Below are 21191 nucleotides of genomic sequence, written 5' to 3'. Positions count from 1 at the left end.
TATTTTCATCCCACTTAAAGCCCTGCCTCACACATATATCCATCCTCATGCTATCTTTATGTAATACTTCACAGTACCATTCAAAATTCCTTAAAACCAGATCTATTAGCATTGCCAATGCTATTTTCGTTTTGCTTATACCTTCTGTTATAGTAAAGGGCGCCCACTACACACTTTAAATGGCAGCCACATGACTGGTTTGAAAAATCGTAGCCGGTCTAGCTTTCTGTCGCGTGCTCTCTTGTGTCCCACGCGACAAGCACGTGTTTGCATTGGAATGCTTGCCTGTAGGGAGCCAGGCCAGACTGGTAGATTGTCGATGTAACAGAGGGCCTGGCTCTGGTATCGTGTGGTCGTGCCTGTGGTTGTGTGTGGCGGGCTCTTGCACGCCGTGCGGACTGCGTGTGCTGCTGCGGACCGGTGTTGTTTTGGCTGGTGTCCACTGCATCTTCTGTCCGACCATGGCCGACGCCCCCGCAGACAAACTCTACCGGGCCGAGTACGCAAAGAGCGGCCGCGCCTCCTGCAAGAAATGTTCCGACAACATCGCCAAGGAGTCCCTGCGGCTGGCCATCATGGTGCAGGTATGGTGGGGATAGATGTGCTTCCCTGGCGGCGGGGCATAGCCCCCTAAGCCAATGCATTGTTACAGCTATCGTTGTGTGTGATGGGGGGGTAGGCAGATCGGGTGGGGGGTGTAGCTATGAATAGGAGGGCCTGTGGTAATCGACAGGGTGCGTATTTTGTGACTTTCTAGGGGTCGAAGAGAGGAGGTAAAATACAGGTATGAAGGCGAGGGTTTTAGGGACCGTGGCCTGTGATTTTCAGAGGGGTTGGGGCACGAGGGTATTTATTCAGATCGCCTTATAGAGGCGACGAGACGGGCGCAGAGGGAAAAGGCACAATTACTATACTTTAAAATCCTAGTGGATTTTGCAAACGGCACCCCTTGGAACGTGATTGTTAACCGACCCTTTTAACTGTAACTGCCAGTATTCTGCGCCCAACCTCGCGCGTTTCTCACCCCCACCCTGCAATTTTCTCACTCATTCCTGCTTGCACATATCTAGGATTTGGCAGTAGGAGATCCTGCTAATTTTGGGAGCTAGCCAAGGACTTTTTGCATTTCTGCAGCTTGGGTTTATGCCCTGGGAGGATCATGTCCTTAGATGAAATCGGTTGGGTTTATTGTGCTAACGTGGGACCTGCAAGGCAGCGTGCTGGGGGTCTTGAGACATGTAGATAGGGAGTTAGTTACAATTGAATTTAAAGCAACATCTTAACTGTGATTAAACCAGCGGTCTAAGCGTATTAAGACAAGCATTGCCAAAGCCAATATGTCGTGCCTATGCAAAATCTATTGGCTTTGCTAATATGTTTTAGCCATGGTGTAACACCAGTGGGGCTAAAAGTTAGTAGGGTCCAGGCTAGTGCCATGGAAAGAAGAGTAGAGTGGGGTGTTATGGAGTGGTGTGGAGTGTCATGGAGGGGTGTAGAGTGTCGTAGAGTTGAGAGGCATAGAGTGGAGAAGAATGGCGTAGAGGGTCTTGCGTACAGTGTTGTAAAGCGGAGTAGATTGTCACGGTAGATTATCATAGAGCGTCATAAGAATGTCATTTAATCGATTGATTGTCTGTCATTGAGTAGATTGATTGTCATTGAGTAGACTGATTGTCATTAAGCCGAGTAGTGTAGTAAACTGGAATGGCATATAGTGGAATAGAGTTGCGTGGCATAGGGGGTGTTGCATAGAGTGTTATAGAGCGGAGTAGGTTGTCATAGAGTGGAGTAGTGTAGTAGAGTGGAATGGCATACAGCGGAATAGATTGGAGATGTGTTGTCCAGTTGAGTGGAGAGGAGTACAGTAGAGTGGAGTAGTGTGTCGTAGAATGGAGTGGACTAAAGTGGCATGGAGTGTCACAGAGGGAGTTGCTTAGAGTGGAGTATTGTCATAGAGTGTTGAGTGGAGTAGAGTGTTGAGTGGAGTTGAGTGGAGTAGAGTGTTGAGTGGAGTAGAGTGTTGAGTGGAGTAGAGTGTTGAGTGGAGTAGAGTGTTGAGTGGAGCAGAGTTTGAGTAGAGCATCATAGAGTGGAGTATCGTAGAGTGAACTGGAGTAAAGTTCAGTGGTGCAGAGTAGATTGGCGTAGAGTGCAGTGGCATAGGATACATTGGTTTTGAGTGCATTGGTGTAGATTGCAGTGGCTTAGAGTGCAGTGTAGTAGAGTGGCGTAGATTGCAGTGGCGCAGATTAGATTGTTTCAGAGTAGAGTGATGTGGAGTCGTGTAGTATAGAGTGCAGCGGTGTAGAGTGGGAGTGGCGTAGAGTGCAGTGGTGTGAAATGCAGAGTAGATTAGAATGGTGTAGTACAGTGGCGTAGAGTAGTGATGCAGAGTAGAGTGGTGTAGGGTAAGCTGACAGCACACACATGTAACATTAGTATTCAAATGTTCTCAAGATTTCATCTGCAGCAAGGGACTGGCGACGTTTATACCCAAAGTGAATGGCTTATGGGCATTTAGGAGAATTCAGGGTATAGGTTTGGTCTTTGGTGTAAGCATGAGAAATGTGGGTTCTGTGGCCCCTCAGTGGAATATGACCTTTCCATGCTGTCCACTGAGGTGATCAGATAGTGTCAGGAGGCTGATTGGGTAGCTTAGATTTCATGCCCATTCCGTTCTTGACCTCTCAGCTTTGACCATCAGTAGGTGCCCCAGTTGTTCTCACAATGGTGTTCTTAGACCTGGTTTCCTGGGCCCAGGGCACTCAAGGGTCACTATGCTCCAATCGCATCAACTTGAGTGTTCCCTGCTGGTGTACTGGGACCTCCATACTAGTGCACCCAAACCTGGATAACCAAGTACACCTCGCACTTGACTCTCTCAGGGTAGCGAGACAGAGCAATTCAAGGGTTACTCAAGGGGTTGAGATGGGTGTAGACATTCAGAATACAGTGGGCACAGTACTAACAGCTGATAAAATCAATGTCCAGTCAGTGCTTTACTTTTTGAAAAGAAAAGTACTTTAATACACACAAGAAATATGCTACACATTGAACTAGAAAAAACAGTGAAAACCAGATCTCTCTACAACCTTCTGGGCCACAGTTCCGACCCTAAACAGCTAAGCGTTCTAAAAACACAGTTAACAGGTAGACACACAATTAGCATTGCATTTTACAGACTATATTGCACAGGGTTACTCTCATTCGCTATTGCCATGTTACCAATCCTTGCATTGAAATGATGTAGTTTCAGCATATGATGTGAAGTCAAATGTTCTTGATCAGCCCACTAACTCGCTATCCAAAGCAACAGAAGTCCCCTCCCGACCTTAGCGGTGACACCGCTCTAGTCGCATCCGGCATCTGTTCACAGGTGCCTGATGTCTTGACAGACTTTACTGGAGTCCCACTAGTCCAGTAGCCACTGGCAAACTGTAGGAGGACAGTCCTAGTACACCCTGATATCCCCAGATGTCACAAACAGAAAGGTGGGTGCCTTTATCACAGGACACTTCACCAGCTACAGATTGTAACTGGAAGTACCTCACACACAGGGGAAGGGTCTTGGCAAAGGGATATCCTCTTCAAGGACTGGGATCAAGTTTCCCTGTTTCACTTTTTCTCTGTTGATGTGCTGCAAGCTTCCTTATCTTGAGCAGCTCTCTGCAATTTCCTTGTGTTCCATGAGTCCACTCCAAAAGCCTCACACAACAGCTGGTTCTCTGCATTGAGGCTGCTGACAGATGCCCTTGCTCCTCGTCAAACTGGGAAATTCCTGCGCAGCATAATCCATCCGTCACAGAGAAAACTCTCTCAAGTTCAATTCCTACCAAGAGGCTTGCAGATGTGGTGAGCAAGCTTATTTTCCCGCCTTCACACCACAGGCCGCGCCTGGCTACATTGTGGACCAACTTGATAGAACCGTAGCCCAGTATTGAACCATAACTGACTGCTAGGGCCAGACTTTTATCACCTCTAATTAACAGGCTGATCCAATCAGAGGGTCTGCTACTTTTGAATCCTGGGTGCCTCTCCAATTTTGAAGCACATTTATGGCATGTTCACTGCATGTCCAAAGCATGCAAAGGGTGACTTACTGTCTTCCCCGGACAGGTTCTTAATATAAGCCTAAGCTATTTCCCAGAGAGAAATTTTTATTAACTCAAGACCAGGAGGCCTGACCATCACCCAACAGAAAGGTGGAGAATGGTCCCTCCTAGCAGAGTTAGTGGAGCTAAACACAGATTGGAGCAAGTGTCTACCCGCAGCCTACCAAACTTCCCCAAGGAATAGGGAGGGGACGGGGGAGCTGGAATGTCAAGCAGACCAGCTCGGTTCACATTAAACATAGTGGCTCAACTCATCATCCTCTCCTTGGGAACCAACTAACTCTCAAATATACACCTCAGGTACACAAAGGCAACAGGACCACAGGCAAGGGAGACTGCACAGACTTGATCAGGAGGGTGGCTAGTAGCACTTCCTTCCTAAGATACAGGTATTCCTGACTATAGATGTATTGCGGGCACCACTCTTTGTCTACCACAGCCTGGGTAGAGAGGGCAGTATCCACTCTTTGTTAAATAGGGGTGCACTATGCATGTCGCCCTTGGAGCCAAGTACTAGCGTCTCAATCCATGTAAATAGGGAGACCCTCAGTGGACATTCATGATTGTCATGTTCACTGAGGTAGGCATCTAGAAAACATACATTTATTTGTAAGTGACTTGCCTGGAGACCAGCATAAGGCAGGGGATGTATGCTGTGAGAAAGTGCCTATTTTGACATGGTTTTGACTGTAGTGCACAAGGGTCTTTGCCAATCAGGTCCCCTGTGCCAGTGCTTCTTCCATAAAAACATATCCCCAAATGTTGCTTCTGCCCCCTGTAAGTCCCTAGTAAGTGGTATCCTGGGTACCTAGGCCCTGGGAGCTGAAGAGTGTACACCTGGGACCCCCTCACTACGACCACGCCACTGCCCTTGCAGCTTGCATGCTCCTGTAAGGTGAAAAAAAACCAGTTGTCCTGGTACCCTGCCTGGGTGCTATGCCAGCCAGCACTGCATAAAGGTATAGGTAGGTCACCCTTCTAGCAGGCCTTACAGCCCTATGGCAGAGTGCAATATACCACAGGTGAGGGCGTATCTTCATGAGTAGATATGCCCCTACAGTACTTAAGTCAATTCCTAAATATTGTAAGTGACAGGGAAGCCATAAGGAGTACATGGCCTGGAAACTCGATAACTCGAGTTCCCCAGCAGCATGATGGCTTCACTGAAACCGGGAGTGTTTGGTACCAAGCAACTCCTTGTAATAAATCCACACTGATGCCAGTGTGAGATTTGTTACACCATGTACCTAGAGGGCACCTCAGAGGTGCCCCATAAAGCCTACCAACCCTGGTGTGGTCACTGACTGGCTTTAGGCAGCCTGCCACACACAGACATGTTTCTGGACCCCTTGGTGGAGAGCCAATGCTTTTTGGGACCAGAAACAATGCACATCTTGGGGGAAGGTGTTACATTTCCTCCCCCAGAATGGTCCCAGTCCTTAAATGGGTAGTTTCAATGGCCGTCTTTGAAATGCGACCCCCAGAATCTGCTGCTAGCAACAGATGGCATCCCCCGGTTTACACCCCCTCTTTGGACGGGAAAACGTAGAAAGACTAGGAGGTGTGCCCACCTTTGCCAATACCACCCCTCAGGTGGAGGAGGCGAAGTTAAGCACACTTTTCAGTCCCTGCCATCTTGAAGATGAGGGCACTCCTCCAATCAGGGCTGGTTCTTTACCCTCTTCCACAGGTGGGTGGCATAATTGAGGGTGTAGTCACCCCAGGTAAGGTGCCCATTGGCCCTAACTACTACTCCCTAAATTTAGTATTTAGGAGGCTCCCTCAAACCTTAAAATGAGTTACCTTTGACCTAAGAAGACCCATGCAGCGAAGTCTGAAGACGACAACTGACTTGGTCCCAGCCCTGCCAGCCTGTCTCCAGCTTCAAAGACCCCACGAGAAGACGACGCCCGTCCTGCAGCCAGTGACTTCCAGAAACCAGAGGAAGACTGCCTGAACTATGAAAAAGACCAGCACTCCAGAGGACAGTGGTTCTGTCCTCAAGAATCCAACACAAAGGACTCCAGTGCCCTCCGGATCCGCGAGTCCACTCTGCATCCGACCCCTACAGCCTGTGTCCAGGTGGCCCACTGTCCCAGAGCAGGTTTCCCAGCTATCCTTACCTCAAGTCCAGCATTGGCTTACCCCTCCAGGACTCTACGACGACGCCTGAATCCAGAGGCTTTCCCAGTCCTGGACCGGCTCCGATAAGAAGACTCCGTCTAAAGGCACCCACACATCAAAAACCCCTGGGCCTTGATGAGCACAACCAACAGTGCTACAACAACCTCCTGGGGCTCTACTTACCTCTGCTATCATTGGTCTCCCTCCTGCAACCTCTGGTGCGATGCTTGCAGCCTGTTTGAAAGCTAAGTCTCCATTGAAGAGCATTGGGTGCCCGACGTCAAATTTGCACCCTGCAATCGGCCGTCCCGGTGCTACTGCTGGTGTATGTTGGGTGCTGCTTTGTGGCCCCCCACCTGTGCTTGCTTTAACCTCCAAAGCTTGGCCCCTGCAATTGATTTACCTACCTGCAGGCAGTGTGACTTCGAGCACCCCCTGTCTCCATTGAAACTCATTGGGCGAACTCAGATTTTGACTTCTGCACTCGGCCACCCCTGTGCCATTGGTGGCCCAGTTTGGTACTCGCCTGACCTTTGACCCTTGCTGACCTTTGATCCCGAAGACTTGAACTGTAAGTTGTGTACTTACCTCTTTAACCGCATTATTGTTTTCCTCTATAGGATAGCATTGACTGTTGAGAAATATCAGTGGCAACTTTTGAAAGTGAAAAGTATTTTTATTTGAAAATGTTCTTTTTGTGAAGATCTTGGTCTTAAAATAAAGTACAAACAAAGCTTGTTATTCTAAAATTGGTGTGGATCTCCTTTTTGAGTTGTCAGTTATTGGTTGATGTTGTGCAATAAATGTCTTCCACTCTTCTATGTTAGGCCTAAGGCTGTAAGCCCACACTACCACCAATGGAGCACTTAGGGTTTTACATTGAGCTCTGGGGGAACCCCTGGACGCTGTGCATGGTATAATCACCTAGAGGCATACCATATACAGAGCCAGCTTCCTACACGCTCCCCAGAGACAAGCAAAAGTTTCCCCGTCCCAACAGGTGTCCGTGATGGTGGTTCTCTGAGGGCTTGGGGGAAAGTTCAACTGAGAAAGGGGAAGATTGTAAGAGTAAGTAGCGGTGGGGCCTGCTGAAGGTGAGAGTAATGTACATAGATGGAAATTAATTGAGAAATGCAAAGGGGGACATTTTATTAGTGGAGTATGACTGTCATGCTAATATTAGTGAATCCGTGACACACTGCTGCTTTTCTTGTAGCACTTAAGTACCTCTTTCCCAGAATCTGTGACACAATGGACATCTGCTCCAGTGCCTGGGTCACTTGGGCTGTGTCCATGCAGTTGTATGGTGTCGCAGTGTCCCTCAATCATTTTTCAGGATTCTACTGTGCGTGTTCACCCCGTAACCTACGTTATGTTATAAGCAGTTGTATGGGGCCTTCTGCAATTAGGTTATGGCACTGAAGCGCTTTTTCGTCCGGATAACATTTTCATACGCTTCTGGGATTTACCTTACTTGACTGTATGTGACTGTTTAGGCATTTCTAGGTCATTCATTTTTGTGTTGTCGATGTAAAAGTGAAATGAGTTTACGCCTGCTGCACATCTTTGTACTCTGTGATGTGCATTTGGGGAGGTGAAGGGCTTTGCTGTTTGTAGTTGGACTGGGTTGGCGGGTGTTTGTAGCCGGGATGTGCAGATTCTTAGCCACACAGCAGTATTAGACAGGCTTGTGGTGGTGTCTGAAGGTTGGCGTGGTCAGACAGCTTCCTCTACCACATTATGTATTCCCTCAACTGGTACTAGTCATTGCTGCCTGCCAGCTGTCTGTGTGGTGGGTAGCTGGTGGCAACAAGTGCTCTAGAATTCCATCCTAGGTTTAGGAGGTGTTCAAAGTTCTGTCTTAATGTGTGTTCTTGTAACAAACGTGCTGTGCATATTGTTGTGTGTAGATTTAGATTCCGTATATAGGTTTCCCGATTTATGCCCTTATATAGGTACAATTCATATTGCCCGTATTTAGGCATAGAAAATCCAGCCCTTATTTAGGCATTATCCATGCTAACTAAATACAGGCATGGTCTCCTACATCCGTCAATCCACGTCACAATGAGTTCTTGGAAAACCAGACTCTTAAGCCTTTAGGAATTTCCCTTACTTGGATATTGATTTCTCAAAGAACTCATTTATTATGCATGAACATCTATTCCTTAGGGGTTTTCATGACGTTCCGATGCCCGACTTACGTCAATACAGGCATTCCTAAACCCCTTCAAGGTATAAATATACCTGCACTTGCCCTAGCAAACCACGGTTCCGTTACGGTCCAGTTCGCCAGCCTACTTGCAGTTCGCCACAGCAAGTTCGGAAGGTGATCGAGTTCCCACCTGATGCACTGACCAGACGCTGTCATCCTCCTCACAGAGAATGCAGCTCTAGTGTTTCTGACTCCCCTTACGAGGTGTTAGATATCGAGTCAAGGAAAGAGATTCCAACCTCACACATTCTAAGATATGGAGCAGACTAGAACTTAGAGAAATGTTTGGCAACTCTTGGCAAAACTATAACTAGCTATACTTTAGAAAACAGCACCTACTTCTTACCTCGTACTACACTTAGGTTAGGTACACTGCGGTAGAACTATTTAGAAGCATCAGATGAGTATCCACATTTTAGTCTGTGTTATATATGTGTGTATTTTATGAATATATGTCATAGCTACAAACCATGCTATTGCAGTATTATTTTATCTTACTGCTAACTATGTACGTATTGTACTCCGCATCCTGTCTTACGATTGTAGCAGTTCATATCTCTTGCACAAGAAATAAGACTGTTCAATAAACCCTTTTTGTTGAAATGCCGTCTATCTATTTCTGTGTAACTCTGTAGAAACAAAGCATGCACAATTGACTGAGTGAAACTGTTATCTATTGTTTCCACGATTCTATGGGAAACAAAGTTGTCATGTTTATGCGGTTCTCAGAAACTAATCCCTTCTTGTATATTCAAGAAGTTTCTAGTGACCTCTGAGTTAGCTGGCACACACAAGTAATTAAGTTTAATGTACTCGATAGAGACATACTGACCTCAGTCCTATGTCAAAACTATAGTGTATATTATACCAATGCGCAGAGCCTATCAGGGATATAGCAACTACACTACAATATGTTCGTGTGCATAGCTGTTGTCCGCACTCTCCTACTTCTCAAATATGTGGCCTGTCTGTGCTGTATTGGACCTGTGTGCAATGTTGTGCCTGATGCGTGCCCTTGAGGTTATGCATGTGGTGTGCAGTTGGCAATGCATTCATGTTACTGTGCTGGGCAGTGTGCGAATAGCATGACCTTTTATGTAGTACTCGCCCCAAACAAAATTTGCAGCAGTTGATTTTTTAAATCTTTTATAAGTGTATTTATAACCCACTCCGTGCTATTCATGTTAAGGACGAAAGATGGCGCTGGCCCCGTGTGATTGTAACCTTTGAGCAGGAAGTCACAGACATAGGTCTTCACAGCAGATGTTCAGCCCACTGAATGCATCACCAGCTTGTAAGCACTATGCAGAAAAGAGAGGGTCTTCTTAGCCAACGTTTATATAGTTTCACATAATCATCGGAAAGTACAAACACATATCGTTTTATATGTACACTGGGCTTCAAACTCACATTCCAAGCTGTCCCGATATGTACAGCTAGAAGAGCGGAATCACAGAGGGAGTTAACAAACCTTTCAAGATGCGGAAGTTTGGTGTATGGAGAAATCCAAGATTAAACTCTTATATCAGAGTCAGACAATAGAGCGCGCCTCCTCCTTTCAGCATTTTGTCCTGTCCAAATGATGACATTTTAACAAAGCTCTAGTACTTAAAATGGGCACCTCCGACATATTGTGGTGTTGACTCAAAATTACTTGCCTCTAATGCAGCGTGTGGGAGGGCGATTTGAAAAGCTTGCAAGCTCTATGGATAGAGCAGCAGGGTGGGAGAGTGGGGTCATGAAATAGTACCTCAATCATGTTGTGGGCAGTGGACGGGCATAGATTAACTTGAATTAATCTGTGCTTGCCCCCTACTCCACAGCAAGCATCGATGAGTCGTTTCAGCTGCACTGGCCAATTACAGAGCTGGTAAAGCAGAGAGTAACATGAAGACAACAAATGGTAAACAGCGGGCGGGCTCCAAGCCCTCTCTGAATACAACAGTGTCTCACTAGCGAGACACATGCACTCGCAGGCTAGACTCTAAAAAAGAGTGGTAACAGTGATGCTGTGTCAAATGGGGGCTGGGGTGAGAGAATGGGGGCAGGTCAAAGGCGTGGCTCAAAGATCCTTATATTCTGTAATAATTTTTTGGGTCTTCACCTTCAGGTTCCCTAACTGCATATAAAATAGCGTATAGCTCAAATGAAAAATAAATGCAAGTTAAATTAATCAGTGGAAAATTGTCTATCGTACTTTATGAAACCTCTGTTAGTTAATGCATTGCAGAGGGCTATGTGTGTAACCTGAGAGCCACACAATTGAAACCTGGTCGGTGCAGTGGAGAATAGCGATTGTGTGTGTTTAGTGCTACAAGGTCAGTCTGTGACAGTAAGCACTCTGAATATGCAATTCATTATTTTAAGCTTGCATTACACACATTACAAGATAGGCTGCTACAAAATGTTAAAAATAAAATAGTATAACCAGAATATAGGTTTTAGTAATACCCAGACTGTATGTAGTGCAACCTTTTTATAACTGTCGTTTAAAAGCACACACTTAAAATCTTGGATGGTAACTCCCTTGCAATACCACTCAAAAAGAAAAAAATCTGTGTCATTATGAAGTTTTAAGTGATTTGATCAATCAAAGCCAAAATGCCAGATTCCAACCACCATTTAAATTTGCAGAGTAACCAGCTGCACACATTTACATTTCTTTCAGGTAAGCAGGCACCCTGGCAGGAAGGCTTGTTTAGCTGTGTGCTCCTCCCTCGGTTTCACCACACAAGTGTCCCTGCCATAGACTTCAACGGAAGCATTTCAACTGTAAGAATTAACCATCCTGGGATGGTTGTCTTTTTCCCAAAAAGTAGGGGAACTGTTTTTGAGAAATAAAAAAAGTATGGGCACATTGTGCCCCTCAGAACCCGCCCCTTCCGACTGCTAGATTAAAGGAATAATGTGTTATCCAGATGTCTTTTGTCAGAACCCTTCCTGAGTGGTCCTGGGGCAAGCAGGGTCTAATGGACCTCAAAAGAGGTACTTGGGGCATTTTACCTCAGCTCTCCTGTTACCTGGCCTATTACGGCACAGAACACTGAGCACCAATCACACACTTTCACACTTACTCGGAGAGTATTGTATTGCAGCATTTTTATAGTGCGTGCTACACCTGTGTAGGGTGCAGAAGCACTTGCCTACATGGGGCACCATGATGCACCCCGTTTTTAGGTCTCGCCTGAGCCAGCGCTTATAGCGCTGCTCTGGCGAGAGTTTTAGTAAGCGGGTTTTGGAAGTGCTAACCTAGTGGCTTTTTTCAGGCCTCCAGCTTGCGTTCGCGATGTCGTGCACGCGCACAGCTGCTATCCTGGTTTCTAGCATTCCTTTCCTCACATGGCCGGCTTTCTTCCCCCTCTCTCACCCGCTCCTCCCCTACTGCACGGAAGAGTTTGTCGGTGTCTTGTATTTTTGATCAAAGAAGACTGCATTTGTAATGCGTTTCCTCCCTTTTATTTACAACCACTTGGAGGGTTTTTAGTCTTTAAAAAGAAGTCGGGAAGTATTTTTTCCCATTTCAGCTCCCAGTATCTCGTTCTAAAGATTGACTTTTATAAATAGGTTTTGTACTAGAGTGGTGGAGGCGAAAACGAGCCGGGTTTTATCGCGCTATCTGAGAGACCAGCCAAATAATAACCTGTTGTTTTAAGAGGTTTAGAAAATAAGCAACTCGCGATTAAAAGTCGGCAAATAAGCCTTTCATGCTTGTGTGGTTTATTCTATGTTCTGTCCCTTGCTTTTGAGACCTTCACTGTAAAGGCCACGTATTGGGGCACGCGCAAACGCCCCTTGAAATATCTCGGTACAGTGGAGGAAAAAACTAAATGTGAACGCTTTGATTTCAAATCGGGATGTCTCCCAACTAAATCCGGATAATTGGCATGAATGTCTGAGCTTTCATTTTCATCCGATCGTAGAAGTTTTTTTTAGGGTTTTAAAAAGTACTTTAACCAAAAACGTTTATTTCTTAAAACGCTGTTAACCGAAGGCAGTTCTGCAACTCTTTAAGTATAATTATTTGTCCAGGCTCTTTGGGTGTTTTGGGTTGTTTCTTGAGTAGAATCAACACGTAAATGCGGCGTTAACAATTATATAAGCCCGTTGTAAAGCATGGGATGTAGTTCAACACCCGCTGCCTTCATAGCTGCCAAGGTTTGAGATTGCTTATGTGTGACATTTTCGTAATTTCACTGTAATTATGAGTAGGGCTCCGGTTTGACTCTTATTTTCCGGGTAGTTGGTGCATCGTCTTGCACCATTGAAGCTGCACTGCGAGTCGCGCAAGTCAACAAACATCTATTTTGATCAAAGTAAACCATGTATATTCCAATTTTATTCCATGACTTTGAAGAAGTTTTCCAAGTTCACAACTGAGGAAATGTGTTTCCAAGCTTCAGATGCTAAAAGACATGCCCATCCAAGCTTTATCCAGTAGCACAATGGAAATTCACAGTACGTCTTGGGCAACTATATGGAAATCTACCGAAAGCATTTTGGGCTTAAAGCCCTTCAGGAGTGACTGGAATGTAATGATAAGCCCATCAACATTGTAGGGAATCTTCAAGAACGTCCATGAAATCATATGTAAATCATGTATGAAAATGCAAGCCTTGGCGTGTGTTGTGCAACACTTCCAAAACCAGTGTGTTGCATGCCAAAAACAACCAAAACATTTGTGCTGTTGCACCAAATTGTGCATGCAGTTGTGCAACAAAAGTATTATGGGACAAATAAACAATGCTGTCTACTGTGTCAAATACAAGCTAAAACCGTTGTGCAAAACGCCCATCGTGAACCTAACCATTTACTCACGTTGCCACAGATGTAAAATCTAAACTTTCATGTCTCGACGCCAAGTCTGGGGCTTCAATTGGCATCCGTGAAACCAACCAAGAATGTGATTGAGATAAACTGCTTGTTTTAAATCTAGCGAAATCCCCACAGGTGCAATCCTTCTAAACTGGAACACACCATGTGACTGTGTGCAGAGCCAAATAGTAAACATGAAAGAAATACATAAACATCCTATTGACGAGCTTTTCTGGTGTTTTCTGCAAAAGAACATAATATGACAAGCATTGGCAAAGCCAATAGGTCTCGCCTTTGGGGCCTTATAAGTGTTTAGCCATGTAACAGTTGATGATGTTGCACCAAGGATATTGTGCTGGATAACTTAACACTTATAAGGTCCCAAAGGCGAGAACTATTGGCTATGCCAATGCTTGTTGATCCTTTATGGGAAGTATTTCCATGTTGTGCGAGAGAACCACTGAGGTGACTTTAACTTGTTAAGGAGCGCAGCGTTTAGCAGTGTGACGGATTAATTAATTTGTGAAATAGGTGTGTAGTTTATGGTTGTCTGTAAGTGGGCGGCTTTGAGCAGCTCTGCAGGCCTCTCTGTTTTTTCTTATGATCGTAGTCCACTTAGCTAGTTGCTGCACTGGGTTGTCTTGTCTGAGATATTATGTCAAAAAATGTAGGGCCCTGTTCAGAAAAAGATTGGAGGGGGAAATGGTGGCATATTTGGGAGACTTATGTGCTCACTATAAACTTCAGGATAAGAGACAAAAGACAATCCCCTCCAATTAAGTGTTTTTTAAAACAATCTGAATATCAATTCTGTAGCTACAGATATGAAACGTTGCCTATCTGAAGATTATTTGTTCCTTGCCTTCACAAGTCAACTGCCAGTAACTTCATCATGCATTCCTTCAAGTTAACTGTAATGTTGCTGTCACCTTGCGTGACAACGTGTCCTCTATCATGAGATAACTCCGCAGTCATTAGAAGGCTACTGTATTTCCTGAAATTAAGCTTCATTATAGATAAAAAGTTTGAGGTCTGTAATCGGCCCTCTCATTATTTCAGAGCCGGCCTAGGTTTCACGTTTTGTAGCTGAGTTCACTGCTGGGTCCCCACATAGTGACTGGCTCTGCAGAAGATGATCTAATTGAATGGCTTGATTTGAAAGCTTTTTCAGTGATACTCCTAGCTTAGGTGTTGCTCCTGAACTTCCAGTAAGAAACACTTAAGAAAAAAGCTTAGCAAACCATAGAAAAAGTTAATTAGCTTTAGTGCACTTGCATTGCAGTTTGTTATGCTTCTTCCCGGTGCAAGATCTGCGTATTACGCAGGAAGGACTGGCCTGGCAGCTTAGGCTGGGCTGTTCGTATTGGAGCAAGGTCGAGACTGATTTGTGTGTGATTAAGTCCAAACTCAGGAGTCCTGGTGGGCAAAAGACCAATGGAATGGAATGCTACCCCGAGTGATTGCCAGCGGTTAGGCTTATTGCAAGCATTTCTTCCATCACCTTCTGTGTGTTTGAAAGATATGGGTTCAGGCACAGACTAAGCACCGGTGCCGATCACTAGTGGTTACCTCAAAGACTGACTTAAAAGTCAGTTCATTTGTATTTTGGCCTCCTACAAGTATGTGGAAACAGTTAACTTCTTTCACATTTGGCAGAATCTCTGTTTGTGCAGATTCATTACAACGTTATCTATTCGTTGGTGCATTGATTGGGCTTGTAAATGTCATTTTTTTCACACTTTGGAGTTTTAGTGCTGGGGTGTGAGGCGGTTTAGCCCCCTTCCTGATCATTGCCACTGAGCAGCGTGCGCCCTAAGCTTGTTTACGGTCTCTAGCTTCGGCCTGCTCTAGTGGGCCTTCGTCTTTGGCAGTTGTGGCCCTTGGAGGCGCATGCACACGGTCACTTGTTTTCAGCAATATTAGCCCTTTGAAACTGATACATACTGTGCTTGTCTTTGGCAGTTACTACCCTGGAGGCCAATGCGGGTGGATGTGTGTCTTTGGCAGATGTGGCCCTGGATACAGAATCAGCACTCGGGTGGTATCTTAGATTGCAGGGACAACATGAGGAACACACTGGCGTTCTCCTTGATAGTCTCTCCTTCTTCAGGGCCAGACACTCTCCTACCCTTACTGGGGAGGCAGGTAGGCTATAGGCGCATTGGCAGACCCTCCGCATGTTTCTCAGAGCAGGTGATGTCTCCTCACCCCTGGGAGACTGAGTGTCATGCAGACACCAGCCCTGGTCACTCAGCAGTCCTCTGAGTACTCGAGCGAACACTCCTCCCTTGGTCATGAAGAGCTTGGAATTGAGACAAAGTGGGGTAATTTGGATCCCACCATTGTACACATTTCCAGGTGGGACTTGTGGATCCACTGTCTTAGGCTTCAACACCAGTTTGAGGTGGCTCCCTTTGATGGAACATTTCCATTCCGCTCTCATAATGCAACCTTTGTGTAAAGTGATCTGTTTCCAGGCAGGTAGCAATGGGGTTGATTCCAAGCAGGAGTATCCAAAAGATAGGCATAATGAAGTGTGAGTTTTTTTTAACTTGGCTGTCATCCATCTTCTTGAAGCAGTAATAGGAGACAGACAAAAGGACAGGCCCTGGCTAGAATCGTCCTCATCTTGATCAACAGAAATAGTGGTCCCAGACCCAGCTCTATGCTCTACCAAATGGCAGGGCTCAGGAAAACATAATCAGCAGGGTTTGCTAATAAGGCTCTCGTGGGATTTCTAAAGGTAGCCCTATTTCTGTCAAACCACTGGAATTCAGGTAATACTTTTCTCTTTTGTCTGAGGAAGCTATCCTCACCCTCCATCTTGTTCCATGCTAAACCAAGGGCACGCGGAATGGACCCAGTGGCGAAATACTCACTTGTACAACAAGCAGAGTCCTACTACCAGATACAATGCACTTGCTCTACACATTCACACAAACACCCAACTTTTACACCAAACATCAGCGTAAGGTTCTGAGTTTTACATAACAGCAGGACCTTACACAAAAGAGGTCAGTAAGCTGTTCTCTCACTGTTAATTTAATAAAACACGGCACGCTGCCACCACCAATCGAGTGTTATGTACCCAGTGCAAGGAAATTAGTCTATTGCCTTGGAAAAGGGCATGCTTTGTGTGCCCTTCCATGTCACAGGACATGTCCTGGACCTCACATTGTCAAGGACAGTCCCAGGCCTCTACTTGCAGCTAGTTTAGCGTGATGCCAGAGCCAATATAAGTAAGGATGTCAGTTTCACATTCTGTCTGGCACCTTGTACGTGCAGGGGAAATTCCTGTCCCGACGATATACTTAGTTTGTCTCTCTATCCGACAGAGACCTGCTCTAGATCTCAATACTTTCATTCATTTCAGGCCTCCGCGTGCTTGCATGATTGTTGTGCACCCTGGGAACAAAATATCTTGATTACTGTGGAACCTCACAGTTGGGTAACTTAGTGCAGGGGTGCAGCTTGCAAAGCCATGCCGGAAGCATTCCCGTCTCAACATCCTTTTGTGCCACTGGCATACCATGAGCTAGCATGCTGTGAAGAAATGTTTGTGTCAATGGCAAAGGAGAAAGTCCTAGCTAGTCTCTTTCTAGCAAAACATCTGTGCTTAAAACTTAACGTAATCTTACAGGAAGCAGACTGAAAAGTGCGTAAGGTTGGAGGATAGTGAGCCAGTTGCGTGCCAGGCAGAGCAATTCTGACTCTTGTGCTTATGTATGTATGATCCTAAATATTTGGAAGTTTGTGTTCAAACATGCCTCCTATATAGTTCACTGAAATAGCCATATGTAGTATATAAAATAGCCAAGGACTATTCAAATGCAGTAATACTACATGAACCAAAAAAGTTCAAAAATACAATTCCAGTCAGTCGATGAGAAAGGTGAGTTGCTCTTAACAGGAAGGCACAAAGTGTTTGAAAGTTTCACATTTCGCAAGGTATTTTATTTGATATGTGGAAATATTGATGATTATTGGGAAATAGTTATTGTGGGTGAGGGGATTTGGTGATGGGACTATTGTGTTTGAGGATAATAGGTGCAGTTGTGTGTTCCGTGAAAGGGGAAGTTTAGCTTCTAAGCGTGAGTGATGGAGGGGCTGCTTGCTGGAGGTGCTTTTGAGAGCAACTCTGACTGAGAATGAGGCAGTCTCCCTGGGGTAGAAGTGGGGACTGAGGCTGGTGGAGGATTCAGAGTGCACCTGTAGCTCAGTGTAAGTGGATGGTGCGTAAGAGGAGGTTGTCCAAGTGATGGTCGTTTAGTAAGTTGGTCCTCAAAGTGTAACCAAGCAGACTGCACATTACTTCAGCAATGGTAAAAAGGTACTTTTTTCTCTTATGTGAGGAATACAAATGTTGTTATATGCTGATATTTTTTCATTTCTACTCACCTAAGATGGGTGGCTCTTAAAATGTCGATGGGTATTTGCAAATTTGGTCCTTGGGAGTCATTGGCCTTCTTGTTAGTGAAGATCACCTGTCTAGCAGGCATCATTACTGCATACCACCATGCCCATCCTTACCTGCATATATGCCCGCGTCATCTTTTTTAGAACCATCACGTTGCCGAAGCTCAGCTCACTGACAGTGCTTAGCAATGCCACTGGCTTTGGCGGCCATATTGGTGGTATTGTAGCGCGCAGACGCGCTCTAGTCTTCTTTAAAAGGGGATGACGTCTTCTCCGCACAGCGGACACGCAGCGCGGACTCAGGCCGGAGTCATGCCAGAGTCCTGCCCGTCTGCGCAAAGGAGGCGCAAAGGAGGCGCTAGGGGCCAGGGATGCTGTCCGGCGTTCTTGCTCCCCATCCTGTACCCGGTTGTATTCAATGAGCACTCTCAACTCTCTCAGACCCCCCCTTGTTAAAATGTCATCACAAAGTCATTCCTGGGCAGCTGCGTCGTGGTGTGCACTGCAGATGTCTGAAGGAGTCGGGGACAGCCCCCCCCCCGGTCCCTGTTACTAATTTCCGCACGAAAAGAGGGACACAAGAGCCCCCACTCCCCTCGAAGGAATTAGGCTTTCTCATCAACGCCCGTTCCCTGGTCAAAAACAATGTAGCCTTCAGAGACTTTGTATCTCAAAGGAAACCCTCTTGGGTCTTTGTAACTGAAACGTGGGGCTCGGACTCTGCAGGCCCTGATTTGCTAAATGCTCTCCCTGACGGTTACACCATGGTAAGACAGGATAGAGAGGGCCGTAAAGGGGGCGGAATTGGCATAATACATAAGAACGCTTTTACCTGCCGTATGGAGTTTCTTTCCTCTCCCCATGATTCTTTTCAGGTCATGTTTTTCTCCCTTAGTTCCTCTCCCCTAGAAAATGTTTCTGGTATTCTTATTTACAGACCTCCAGGTCCCAGATCCTCGTTTTGCCCCGATCTTTTGGAAGTCATAGAGCCTTTTTTAAATAGACCCTCCTTTACTATTCTCGGGGATTTTAATTTTAATTTTGAAAATAGTAATTTCAGTGATACGCTATCCCTTGTGGATCTACTGGCCTCCCTCAATCTATTTCAAAGGGTGTTATCTCCCACCCATATTGCCGGTCATACGTTAGATGGAGTCTTTACGAATGACCCTAGGCTGGAGCTGGGTCCACTCTTTCCCCTTTCCTGGTCCGATCACTATGCAGTCTCCATGGAATTCACTCCCTGTGCCTCTCTCGCCCTTAGGAAAGATACAAACTGCTGGGTGCAGAAGAGAAATTTCCGGGGCCTGACTGATCAATCTTTGGGTCCCCTTATTGCCAACTTTAAGCCTCTTCCCTCACAGGATATTGACTGTTAAGCACGGGATCTTGCGAATACTATCGCAAAGGCTGTGGACATCCTGGCCCCCCTCAAATCAGTATATAGCGCCAGGAAACGTCCCTCGGCACCTTGGTACTCTGACTCCCTTAGAACTCAGAGGCAGGCGTGTAGGAGGCAAGAAAGGCTCTGGAGAACCCAGCCCGATGCTGAAGGCCGGACCAAACACAGAAATCTCCTTAAGAACTATAAAGCGGCGGTGCTGGTTGAAAAGCAATCTTACTTCTCCAACCTCACTTCCTCTCTTACTTCCTCTGGAGACCTGTTTAAAATTGTGGACACCTTATCCCTTATCCACCACCCAGACCCCATAGCTCCTTCACAAGAGCTTTGTGATCAGATTTCTTCCTTTTTCCACACCAAAATCTTAAATATTTACACAGCCCTCCAGGCAGATAATCTTACACGGCCTTTCTTTTCTGATTTGGGGAATACGACTCTCCCTATCGAAACCTACTCCAGTTTTCCTCTTCTTTCGGCCTTGGACCTAGAGAGACTTTTGGACTCCCTTAGGTCAGGCTCGCCTCTCGACCCCTGTCCGCTCAAAGTCTTAAAAAACTGTAGGGCTACCTTAATCCCCCCATGCTGGCAGTTATGAACAGGGCTATATCCAGTGGGATTTTCCCAGCCTCCTGGAAAACAGCCATTGTGAAGCCTCTTTTAAAAAAGGCCACTTTGGACCCTGGGACTTTAAAGAACTTTCGTCCCATCTCCCTTCTTCCTGCCCCGGCCAAGATGTTGGAGGCTCATCTGAATTTCCATCTCAGCACCTTTCTTGATAAAACCCGTCTGCTTGATCCATTTCAGCATGGTTTCAGAAAGGAGCATAGCACTGAGTCAGCCCTTACAGTGGTGGTTAACAACATCCGCGCTAAGGTCGACAGGGGTCAGACTACGCTTCTGATCCTGCTCGACCTCACAGCCGCATTTGACACCCTGTCCCCTACCATCTTAGCCTCCCGTCTCAGTGAGATGGGGGTGGAGGGTTTGGCTCTCAGTCTCCTCACCTCCTTCCTTAACAACAGGGAGCAAAGGGTTAAATTGGGTGACTTCCTCTCCACTGCCAAGCCTTTGCAGTGTGGGGTCCCTCAGGGCTCCTCTTTGAGCCCTACTCTCTTCAACATTTATGTGGCCCCACTTGCCAGGCTTGTCAGGTCTTTTGGATTGGAAGTACTCTCGTACGCCGATGACACCCAAATCATGGTCTCCCTGTCACAATCTGTCGGGTCTACGGCCCTAAACTTTAGGAACTGTATGGAGGCCGTGGCAGGCTGGATGACGTCAAACTTCCTAAAGTTGAATGGGGAAAAGACTGAGATCCTGGTGTTCGGGAGAAACAAGGAGGTCTGGTCAGCCGATTGGTGGCCATCGACTCTGGGAGTTTGCCCCCAGCCATCCCTCGTTGCCCGCAATCTGGGAGTCCTATTTGACACCTCACTTGCTTTTGATAAGCAGGTGAATAGGACCGTTTCCACCTGCTGTGGGGTTTTAAGGGTGTTGAGAAAGCTCACCCATTACCTCACGCCTGACGCCCGGAAAAAAGTCTCGGTTGCCCTTCTATCTTCGCGCTTGGACTATTGTAATGCCCTCTATCTTGGGATGAGCAATAAACTGGTCCATCGGCTGCAGGTGGTTCAGAACGCGGCAGCAAGGTTTGTTGCTAATGCCCCTAGACGCTCCTCTGGAACCGCGATCAGGAAACATCTTCACTGGCTACCGGTGCATGCCAGGATAAAATTCAAAACCCTGATCTTCACCCATCGGGCTCTTCATGATGCAGGGGCCGAGGGCATTAGGTCTCTGGTGTCCTACTACACCCCAGGCAGGGCCCTGCGATCCACCAGTCTGAAGTTGCTAACCGTCCCCCGCGTCGCGAAAGCCAGGTGGGGAGGCAGGGCCTTCTTCGCCCTTGCCCCCAGACTCTGGAACGAGCTTCCCCCTGATCTTAGGAATCAGGAATCTCTTACTCTGTTTCGCCGAGCCCTTAAAACCTTGCTCTTCTCTGAAGCTTATCCCTAATGTTTCTTTTCTTTCTCGATTTGGCAGTTTGTTCCATCAGTTGCGCCTTGACGCCCTTGGGCAAAGTAGCGCATTACAAATTTCCTATCATCAT

The 21191-nt window shown here is 46.3% G+C and overlaps 1 protein-coding gene across 1 annotated transcript in view; it reads left to right on the top strand.

Moving 5' to 3' along the window:
• The first annotated feature begins 329 nt into the window (after positions 1–329).
• PARP1 (poly(ADP-ribose) polymerase 1) overlaps positions 330–21191 on the top strand; it is a 331612-nt gene continuing 310750 nt past the window's right edge. Inside the window, exon 1 of the mRNA XM_085610418.1 lies at positions 330–584. Coding sequence (XP_085466544.1) covers positions 462–584 — 123 coding nt within the window. The 5' untranslated portion in view covers positions 330–461. The remainder of the gene's footprint in view (positions 585–21191) is intronic.

The sequence above is a fragment of the Triturus cristatus genome, chromosome 6, assembly GCF_964204655.1.
Source record: "Triturus cristatus chromosome 6, aTriCri1.1, whole genome shotgun sequence".
NCBI classification, from domain to species: domain Eukaryota; kingdom Metazoa; phylum Chordata; class Amphibia; order Caudata; family Salamandridae; genus Triturus; species Triturus cristatus.
The sequence above is the reverse complement of the archived record's forward strand: the minus strand, read 5'-3'. Positions and strand labels throughout refer to the sequence as shown.